General features: G+C 41.9%; 1 protein-coding gene across 8 annotated transcripts; it reads right to left on the bottom strand.

Moving 5' to 3' along the window:
- Positions 1–10,567, bottom strand: RAB9A (RAB9A, member RAS oncogene family). 8 transcript variants are annotated; one of them, XM_075428572.1, is made up of 4 exons: positions 10,434–10,567; positions 5,162–5,194; positions 2,373–2,560; positions 1–2,203 (listed from the first exon to the last, which is right to left on the bottom strand). In XM_075428572.1, exon 4 carries the CDS (start codon positions 2,167–2,169, stop codon positions 1,564–1,566), a length of 606 nt encoding a protein of 201 aa, XP_075284687.1. In that variant the 5' UTR covers positions 2,170–2,203; positions 2,373–2,560; positions 5,162–5,194; positions 10,434–10,567; the 3' UTR covers positions 1–1,563. The 8 variants fall into 8 exon arrangements, with proteins under 8 accessions (XP_075284687.1, XP_075284700.1, XP_075284693.1 ...); XM_075428585.1 differs by lacking the exon at positions 10,434–10,567 and adding an exon at positions 10,065–10,083; XM_075428578.1 differs by lacking the exon at positions 10,434–10,567 and adding an exon at positions 7,046–7,814.
- Positions 10,568–11,216: the final 649 nt, after the last annotated feature.

Raw genomic sequence — 11,216 nt, 5'->3', positions numbered from 1 at the left:
TTTGTTTTGCAAGCTTTACTTCCAAATAATTACACCTGGTACAGAGTGAGCAGACACGTTAACAGAAAACTCTCGCTGTTACTGTACTCTCAGAAAAGGCTTTTCTACTGGAACACAAAAGTTGCTGTACAGAAAGCAGAGTTTGTGTAGCTTAGTGAATAACATGGCCTGTCCTGTACAGGTCAGACTTCCTTTTGAAGTCCACAATGTGTGTATGTGCATGCCTGTTAGCAGTCAGATTACACACTGAAGCAATAGTGCACTATCAAGTTTGCTATTACAAGGACAGAGGGTACTCCGAGCGCCAACTTCCAACAGCTTCTCATACAGGTATTCCACCATTTAACTGCAACAGAGTGCCTCAAATACACCCTCTGTGGTTTCATCTGCATTACTGCAGAAAGACTGCCCATTAAATACAGAATTTGCTTCTGTTCATAATCATGTAATGAGTACAATAATATAAAAGACATTGTCTTAAATGTCTAAGTCCATATCCTAAAGCAGCAAATTAAATAAGGATCAAATTCAGCTCAAACACTGGCTGTAGGCATTTACTTGTCTTAGGGCTGAAAGCTGCCACAACCTACTGTAAGTCAAGAGCTTCCTGAGTTCTCTACGTATTGCAAATCCTTAGTTTCACAGTGCAGAGATTACTGGTAAACACATTCATAGCTCAGGTTAACAGGAATAAGAAGTTTGGAACTTTAAGGCTGTATACTAAAAGTTCTTACAGATTTGTCGTAATCTACATCCCTTCAAGTGCTATTAAAGCTGACTGAATAAAGTGTATCTTTTTCCTAACTAAAAATGATTATACTTCAGGGACTCAGATTTTTTTACCTTATTGACCAGAAACATGCTAGAATGGGACTTAAGGCAAAGACATGTATTAACTTAAAAAAAATCATCAGTTATCTTGCATTAAACTGCTGGAAAAATTAGTACAACATTACAACAGTAAATGAAAAAAATGGACATTAAATATGTAGGAAATTTATTTCCTACTTAAAAAAAATACACAAATTATAGGAATTAGGCAATTAGAGAAGACCTGAAGGTAATTTGTATTAACTTATAGTAAAGACATTAGAGATGAAGTACCACTCACAGCAAAAGGAATGTAGTGAGACTAAACTTTAATATCTAGCATTGTTAAGAAACTGACCTCTAGTGAAACAAAAATGGAATGCTGATTTCATAAAAATATACACATATAAAATTATCTTTGTGCCTGAATTCCAGAACAGTTTCTCCAAAGTAGTGCTTCTAGAACTTTCAAGTTTTAATTATATTCAAAGTATTTATAATTTGAATAAAGTTGGCAAATTACATTCTTATATTTTTTTACTTGACACCTTCCTAAACAGAAAGTGTCACTAATTCAATAATGGGTCACTCATGAATGGAAACTTTTCTTTTGCTCCCTCAAGAAAGCAGCAGAATATTACAATTTTAATAACAGAGTGAAACCCATTTGTAATTGTATCTACTACACCTTCTGCATCCTCTTATAAAGCAAGCTAGTCAAAAGTAATTTGGCAAAAAAAAAAAAAATTTAAGTCAACAACACGATGAACTGGGTTTCGGTTTCCGATGCAGGTTTACTGTATCTGTTTGAATAAAGTGATCTGATCTGTCTTCAGAGGCTAGAACTCTTCTAACAGCTTCTTCAAAGGCTGCTGCAACATTAGTGGCATCTTTTGCACTGGTTTCAAAATACGGATGGTTGCCATTATTCCTGCACCAGTCTTGGGCTTCTTCTGCAGACACTTGCCTTTCATCGATATCAACTTTGTTACCCAGTATCACAAACGGAAAGCTTTCAGGCTCCTTGACATCTGCATAATAAATGAATTCTTTCTTCCAGTTGCCTAAGTTTTGGAAGCTTTGAGAGTCATCCACACTGAAGGTTAGCAGGCAACAGTCAGAACCTCTGTAGAAAGGAGTCCGCAAGCTCCTAAAGCGTTCCTGGCCCGCTGTGTCCCATATCTGCATTGTCACAAGATGTCCATCGACTTCCAACTCTTTATTTAAGAATTCCACACCTATTGTATGAAACAGTTGTGCATCAAACTTGTTGGTGACGTATCTGTTCATAAGGGAACTCTTCCCAACTCCACCATCTCCTAGCAGTATTACTTTAAGGAGTGATGATTTTGCTGCCATTGTTACTGGAATAGATCCTCCTGGTTTCCTAGACCTGTAAGGATTAAGAAAATCATTAAAAAGGAAAGAGTTGAGAACAGAAAATTTTACACACGTAAGTATCTAGAAAGCATTGAAGTCCACCAACATCAAGTTTCACGTACAAAAGCAGGAGGACAATGCTAAATAGGTGAAGTCTGGATACTCGTATTAAGAATACCCACCCAAGAATACCACGTGTTCAAGAGGTCTCTCTTCCACAGACTGTGCTCTGTATGGCAGTCTAAGCAGTACACCGTGTGAATCACGGGTCTGTCACTTAGAAACCCCAAACCCTCCAGCATTTGTGCACAAGGGGTATCGCATCACATTCAACAAGTGGAACGACTCATTTACATTCACTCAAAAAGATCTGTGGAAGAAAGTGGAGGGAGAGAATTTTACAGAGCACATGTCTGCAACCAGTCACTTTAGTGCCATACTTCATTAGCAGTTATGTTTTAACATGCAAAAGCGAAGAGGAAGCTTTAGGAATAAAGCAGGATGCTATCTGCTATACTGGAATAACCCCTGCACTTCACCCAGAACTGCAACCAGACAAGGAATTTTAAATCAACTCACAGGGAATATGGCTATCTACAGAACAAATGCAAATGCAGTAATTTTAAAAGTCAGGTTATTAGGCATTCGGTACAAAAACATTCAATATTTTACAGTTTACTCCTTGCAGAACAGCCACAGTGAACAGAGTAATTATTACAAGTACTACAAAAACAAATTCACTGTTGTGCTTCAGATGGTACTCAAGATGCCAAGCCTACACTGACAGTTCAGTCAGTCAATTTCCCATGGTGAAACTGTCAAAAAGCCTGGAAGTGCTAGTCAATAGTCTTGGCTGCCAGCACAGGGATGGTGAATTAGCAGCACCAGTGAAGCTTTTACACTGCCAGGCTTTAAAAAAAAAAAAAAAAAAAAAATCCTTTAACACTGCAGTAGTTCCCTCATTAGTGTTTTGTACCAGCCCAAGCTTTGCCCTCATTACAGTAGTGTCATCCAATACTGTAAAAAAGTGTTTATATTGATTGAGGGTAAAGTTTCATTTTAAATAGCCCAAACGTAAGTTTCTGTATGAGGAGAACTGCTGTTCCTATACCTGCCTGATACTTAAAGTGCTCAAAGCAACTCGGCCAGAACAGGCTTCTCTGAAAACAGCATCTATTCAAAATGGAAACAGGTCATAAGTACCCTAGTCCCCTCCTTCTCTGAAGGAAGGAATGCGGTTTTGCTAGTTGTAATTAGCGTTACTGGCATATACATCACCCACAGAGTATAGTTATGGAATTAATACCTGATACAAGCTGGCATGACAGTCACATGACTCTGTGCTGCCTTAGAATCAAGGCCTAAATTGGAAGTGAGAAATTTCAGGAATTTTTTCATCTCTAACTTTCCATCTTTGAATGTTTATTTGTTAGACACAGTCTACAGTAGGACAGAAGAAATGCTTTATAGTTTGAGAACAGCTGAAGCCTCAACACAAAGAAATTTCAACATAGGAGCAGTGGCTGCTTCCATTAAAAATTGGTTCAGAGCAAGTAATTTTATTAATTTATACTGTGCAATTAAAAGCAATGTTTATAAACCCTTAAATTTGTACAAGTTTGTATCACAATTAAAACTGCTTAAGAGCTACAAATGGATCGCTCATTTACTTTTCAGAGAGCTATGGGATAATTGCTATGGCTCAGGATATGAACACATACATTTTTATGTATGTGAAAAGTCTCATTAGAGTCACTTGACTACTTGCATACGAGTTCTAGGTTCATACTGAAGTCTTTAAAATGGTCCAGTGTCTTAATTTATCTCCCTAATTCCTACTGTTTGTTAGCAAATAAGTTCTCTGAGCTATGCCATTCAATAGGAGCATCTTCTTAATAAATAATGCATTCATGAGAACAGAGGGTACTGAATGCTTCCCTGTTCTTCCATTTCAGCCTAGGGAACAAGTTACAACTTATTTTTTCTGTACTACTGAAATCGCAAGTTCCCTAGAAAACATAATGTCAGTAAGTACTGAGTTAAGTAGTTCTGACTGGTACTATGCACTTCTTTCTGTAGCTTCTGCAGTGTGAAGAACTGCAGTTATTACCATGAAATTGTCCATGAAGCCACATTTTAAACATAATACAAGGAAACTGTTAACGGTATCTACCACTTTTTTGCATCCAAAACCTGAGAAGATAATTCGCACAATTTCAACTACATGAGCCATTGCAGGGAGGTCTAGGAGAATAACAACGATAAAAATACTTTTACTGGACAGACAATTACAGATCAGCCACTAAAAATGTCTTCTCAATTAGAACCAAACTGGTCCTTCTACACAAAGGCTACAGAAACAGTCTTCCCAGGACTGACAAGCAAGTATCTCAATGCGATGTTGCAGGCAACGTCACTTTTCAGGACATTCAGCTTCCCCTGTAGAAGCTGTCATGCTTAGATAGCAGTTTATGTTTTTGCAAAGCTTTTAATCCAAAATAAATAGGAAATATGTTCAGTCATTTAAATACATGCTTACAAGCTGGATGTGAGGCAGCAAAGAAACATGTTTAAATGCATTAAGAAGTACTTTTGTTTGGAAGCAGCAAAGACTTCATACAACCACAGGTTTTTTGATCTATATAAGGAACTCATCTGCTGCCCCGCTGACTGATTTACAGTGTCTGCAGAACCAGGATGTTTTCAGCACAGTAGGCTGCTGCGTTTTTTCCATTTTGACATCTTTAAATAAGTTGGGATTTTTAAAAAGCTCAATTTAAAATTTTTTTTTCCACATTATGAAGCCTTAACACTCCAACAAATAAAATAACAATAAAATCCTTAAGATGCTTGGAGAACTAATGTTACTTCTATTACATACTTCAAACTTATCTGTATATTGTGCTTTTTGACAATGCATTTAGAAGGAACAGTCAACACCTGATACCATATTTCTGAAGATTTATTTTACCTTAATTGTTCAGTTTAAATCATCATTCAGCATCTGAAAACAAAACAAAAACTTAGTTTCTAATGTGCATCTGATTGTTTTAATCAACATCAGGAACTGCAAGACACCACAGAATTACAGGTAACTATTTGTTCCAGTTACTTCTTACTGTGCTGCATAACTAGTTTAATGTAAAAGTAGTCTCAACCTTGTACACTGAGGAGAGGAGTCTGTTAACAGAAGATTTCACCCTCATGTTCCTCTATCATTTCAATATTCAAAGAAATTCAGAGCAAACAAATAAAAAGCAGTGCCACTCTGGTCCATTTTGATAACCATTTCTGAATTGCCTCCACCAACTTATAATGAGTCCAGCTCTTCTACCACCAACTTCAATATTCCTGTTAAAAGGAGGGAACAGTTTCCACTAAACACCATTTCTAACATGATCATACACCATAATACAAAAAGTAATTTAATTGTCACGTCCCATAATCTTCCTTTTAAACAGTGAAATGAATTACAAATCAAACATTTCCATTAGCAGTCCAAGTATTTGCTGGCAAGACTGAAAACAACATGCTAAGCAACTTAAAAAAAAACAACCACCCAGTGCATATTACAGAATCTTTGATTCCCAGCCCCTCAAAGCTTAAACACCACTGCCTTGTCCAATCTATCCATCTACATTTTTTTTTTAAGTTTCATGACTGTCAACTTCGTAGCTGCCTTTTGAGTGCAATTACCTCTTTTAGGTACTGAGGCAGCACTCAGAGAAAAGCGAGATTCTTGGTCTAGAAAACCATAGCAACAACATGCAAACTTAACTTATGAATCTGTCTTTTTTTACTATAAAAATAATTTAATAGAATAAGGAGGACCTACTTATACCAGAGTACTGAAGGCTGAAGACAAGTGCTGAACTCAAGTTTTGTCTATGGAAAAATAAGTGTTAGCCAATACGATAACTGCGTTGTATTTATGATGTCAGCAAGCTACAACCCCAACTTAAACTATCAAGCAAACAGAGTCAACTGGACTGATTCATAGTTTCACTTTTACTGATACCAGACAGAGTAGCACACCAAAAAAACCCCAAACCACACAGCAACTGCAATCTCACTTCTACACCCCGCTCCCCTGCTTTTTTAATGAAAGACACCAAAAACCGGATCTGTTGCAACAGCACCACTGAATTCCCTCTGTATTCTTGAATAAACAGCTGTAAGGGACACTTCAAATTTCCAAACTATTGTTTCTCCACTTGTACCTACTTTCTAACTTGGAAACAGGAAAGAGAATGTATTTCAACCACCATTTCCAGCCATGGTCACTGACGAACCACCTGCTATATGAAATCAAGACTAAACCCAAAGGTTTCCTTGTAGATACATGGTGAACCGACCTTTAACTAAAGTTGTTAAAGAGCACCCGTTTGACTTGGGGAAGGAAAGAAAGCAAAAATCCAAGGAAAGGCAGGCTCAAGTTTGTTCCAACTAATTGCATTTATTTACAGCCTCATAAGCTTTCAGCCAAGATTTCTTATAAAAGGGGCCATCTTTGTTAAAGATTTAAGAAAACGCTCTCTCAAAGTTACTGACAAGCAGAATTAGCAGTTCCATAACTGGCATAACAATAACACTGACCATGTTACATAGCTTCCTATCTATCCTCAAATTTACACATACACAACACATCCATTTCAGCTCTGAAGGTTATTCACAATTTTCTTTGCTAAGCCATCTTATTTTGTTAACAGGTCTCAGACATTAACAGTTTAAAAGGGCACACTAACACTTCCAAGTATTTTGTCTGACCAAAACACTTGCCTTTCAATAATGTAATCTTACTCTCCCATTAGTAATTATTTTTCTTAACACTAACAAAGCATTTGCTGATATTTACCAGGCTAGCATAAAAAAAAAAAAAGCTGTTTCCTGTGGTTTGTTAGTTGCAGTGGCTCATGAAAAAATGACATAAATTGCTTCTCTGTAAAGTGTCTGAAAAAAGTCCCAAGAATATCAGAGTTGCAGCAGAAGGGGCAGAATCCAGACTGTGAAAAGTAGTTTTCAACACACTTGCTGTTTGTGGAATCTTGACATGCCCTCAATTACTACAGAGTAGTTATACTTGTCACCTACAGCATATCTGCAAGTTTCCAGGAATCTGAAAAGAAAGGACAGAAGAAAATTGTCTCCTCTTTCTCCATTTGGCCAATCCTTGTTCTTGTATTTAGAAGGTACTGGTTTACACCCTGGCCAATTAAGTGGCACAGGAACAGTTACTTGGTGCATAAGAAGTCACCAGCCTGTTCAACCCCAAAACATTTTGCTCTCAATTCAGGGGGAAACGTACAGATATGAAACCTAAACTGCTGCACGCATTGTACTTCTGAACGCATTACATGCCCAGACATTACTCAGCCTCCAAACTGACTCTCCCCTCTACCTAAGACCTGTGGATCAGGAACACCCCTTAAATAATGGGCACTTGTCAGCTGCCTGGTTCTCTACAAGCCCTTTAGTCACATGGCTCGACCTACTGAGATCCTAATCATCTTGCAAGTCTTCCTTCCTTTATCTACGATTTCACCACTGCACTGTGAAGGTAGCTTGTGTTTTCTGACGGATAGCTCTTTAGTAATTTGATGACAGGTTATCTGAAAATTGCCTCTAGTTTTAAACAGCCTAAACAGGCCTTATCTAACACCAGAATATCACTAGAGTTTATTCATAATAATTTGTAATACGAACACAACCGAAACTGAACTGACACACAGCTGTTGCCACTCTTTTCTATATCAAAAAATATTTGGGGGGTTTTTTAGAAGGTTATTTTGACCTCCTGCATAGTTCAGGACTCTAGTTCAAACAGTTGCCTGGCATGACTCAGGACTATGAAAGCAGCAGCCCAGGGAAGGAATCCTTCAGTCCTCATAACCCCAGCATCATGACGTCATTCCAGTATCTACTGCCAGAATCTCTTCATTTATTCTAATTTACATCTAGCCACAAACTCAGTCAGCAAAACTTGTCACGAGAAATACCTACATTTATACCTCTGCTAGTTTAATCTTGCAGAGACCTAGCCTTCACTTTCCATCTTGTGCCCCCATGTTCAAGTAGAATGAGCAAACTATTCTTTATTCTGATTTAGTAAGAGCTGACACTTCTCAGCAGCTCACAGTTGAGCATCTCCCAACTTAAATATTCTGTTACTTTCAGCCAACTTCAAAATACCCTTAGGTCCAACATTTCTAACAATTTGTGAGGTAACTGACATCCTCCTTGCACCTACTTCTCTGTTACTGCTTCCACACTTTCAATAACTTGCCAAGCAATTATTTCTGCTCTTCTGTGCTTGTCTTTCTCCCTTGCATTAGTTTCCCTTCTGCTCCAGGGACTCTTAGCAACAGCAGCTTCTATTGGCCAGGCTATATTGTGCATTCATATTCTTCCCAATATAACTATGTGACCAGAGCCCGTCCCTAAGGGATTATGTGGGTTACACTGTTCCGGGCCAACATACTGTCTCCTCTGTGGAGAACAAAAACAAAACACTAAGGAGAATGAACATTATAAAAAGGAAAACCCAACTTGAGGAATTCTTATAAGCCTTTTTGCTGAGAAGTTCTTATTCACTGTGAAACCTTCATGTAAAATTCCAATCCTAAGGAGCCAAAAGATCTGTTTCTCATGATTTATTACTAACTTGACACAAAATAAAATATAGCTGGAAATCCAAATACCTCATTTGACCCTCTGCAATTTTTTTTCACAAATTTTCAATTATAGGAAGCTGACGGTTTGTTTGAGCACTCAAAAGCAAAACAAGGACTGCTGGAGCTTTTATTTTTTTAACTACACACTCATTTTTAACTTAATGGAAAAGGCTTTACTAAAATTAAGGCAACAAACAGAGCTCCTTACAACCCGAAAGAAGACAGAGAAAAATAAGTTTGTTATAAATCCCATGTTGGTACTGACACAGATGTAGTTGTACCACCGTTTGGTTAGATTTCTCTAGAAATGAAAGTGCCACAAAAAAAAGGTTTCGCATTTATTTTGGGTATGTCTGAGAAACAGCCCTCCCCCTCCAGCCTGCCATTACAGTTTGTTACTTTATAAGCTACTAAAAAAATCACAAAAAAATTCCCCAAAAAAACCCAGCCACACACAATCACTCTTGAGCTGAAAAAAGCAAGCACTGGCAATTTCAGTGTTGTACAACACTTCAAAGACAATGCTTACTTAGTAGAGCTGTAAATTACTGTGGACAAGAAGGAGGAAAGCAACACGCGGGGCAGCAGACTGCATGACAGCTATCTGCAGACAGGCGAGTGTTTTAATTCCAAAACAAAATTTAGCCACGGAGTTCCCTACTTGCCTACCCCACCCAAGTTAATAAAATTCAGTGGTCTCCATGTATCTAGCTATATGCAACCTTGCTCGAAAGGCCACTAATAGAGGTTTTTAAAAGCAGTTTTCTTGCACTATACTGCTATTCGTTCGACTGTTTTGCACAAGCTACATGGAATACTTACACCGAAACTGCTCCTTACCCATTCGGACGACAGAGATTCAGCTATTTTAACCCGACCTTTTGGCCCTCCGGCCACCCCCGTACCTAGGTTTGCCATCACAGCCACCCTTCGGGTCCGGGAAGCAACCGGCCGCTGCAGAGCGGAGCTCAACCGAGCCGCTGCTTCAGAAAAGAAGAACTAAAACCGTGCAGCACGCACCGCTCAGGGCCCCTCGGGAGCGCGCAGTCCTCCTTCAGCAGACACCAACCCCAAAATACGACAGAGCAACTTATTTTTCCACACCTCCCCCCCCATTTTCGGTTTGCAAGGTGCCGAACGGACACCGCAACCGCCTTCCACCCGCGCAGACCCCCCAGGCCTTCACCCGCGCCGAGTACGCACCGCGGAGCCGCAGCCGGACCCCGCTCCGCCTGGGAACCCCCCGCCCGGAGCCGCTTCCCAGGGAGCCACCGCCTGCCCCGCAGTCACGGGATCCCCGGTCACGCCACCGCGGGGAGAGGCGGGGCGCGGCGGCCGGGGCTCCCCTCCCGCTCCCCGCAGGCCGGCGGGCACCGGGCGAACGCCCGGGAGCCGGCAGAGCTCGGACGGCGGCGGGGGGAGCGGCCCCTCACCCCGCGACGCCGAGCCAGGGGAGAGCGCTCGGCGCTCGGTCCACCCCCCCCGGGACACCGGCCCCGGAGCCGGCGGCCACTGCTCGCCCCGCGCCCGCCAGAAAAAGGGGGAGGGGGATCCCGCCGCACCAGCCGATACCTGCCAGAGGGAAGGGGGCTACCGCCCGTCCCGAGCCCAGGCCACACCGCCGCCCGAAGCCGCCGCCGGGCGCCGGGGAAGGAAGAAACAACATGGCGGAGCGGGCAGGGGGCGGGGACCGATCGGATCACGTGAGCAGACCCCGGCCACCCGACCCCGCCCTCCCGGGAAGGGGCGGGAGCGCGGCTCGCCCCGCCCTCCCCCGAAGCCCCGCCCCCGGCCCGGGACCGCCGCGGGGGCGGTGACGCGGCGCTGGCCTCCAGCCGGGGCAGGGGCGTAGGCACGGAGGGTGTCTGTCGGTCTGTCTGTCCGACCTGCCGAAGAGTTTTGGACGGTAACGGGAGCGGCTGCCCTCCCAGCAAGCGCACGGCCCTGAGGCGCCCAGAGAGGGCCACGCCCCCCACCGACCGCACGCCGTTGAAAAGCGGACGCGCTGCTCCACGGCCGGAGGGCGGGACTCGCTTGCTCCGGAGCGCTCTGAATTATTGAGCTTTCGAACGCCTTCGTACAGTTCCGTGCAGGCCGGAGTTATTTACTACAGGCAGCAGCCTCGCTGTGCCCCGCGCCAAGGGCGCCGTGCGAGCAAACGTGTGGCGGGAAGGCAGCTTCACCTTACAGCTAGAGATGTTTCAAAATGTACATCTGGGCCTGAAGGAACTCACCAAAACCCGAAGTATGCTACTTAAAAGGAGTAGTCAGACACTCCTCTCTGTAGTAATTCAGAGTAACGTCAGCTTGACTGTTTAAACGAGATCACAGGAAATAAAAAAGCCTGAAGAGGCT

Source organism: Opisthocomus hoazin, chromosome 1 (genome assembly GCF_030867145.1).
Source record: "Opisthocomus hoazin isolate bOpiHoa1 chromosome 1, bOpiHoa1.hap1, whole genome shotgun sequence".
Classification (NCBI taxonomy): Eukaryota; Metazoa; Chordata; class Aves; order Opisthocomiformes; family Opisthocomidae; genus Opisthocomus; species Opisthocomus hoazin.
Note: the sequence above shows the minus strand (reverse complement) of the source record. Positions and strands in the feature narration are given on the sequence as shown.

What these genes read in the sequence shown, in the direction of transcription:
- RAB9A (XM_075428572.1), bottom strand. Translation starts at nt 2,169, where the DNA reads ATGGCAGCAAAATCATCACTCCTTAAAGTAATACTGCTAGGAGATGGT.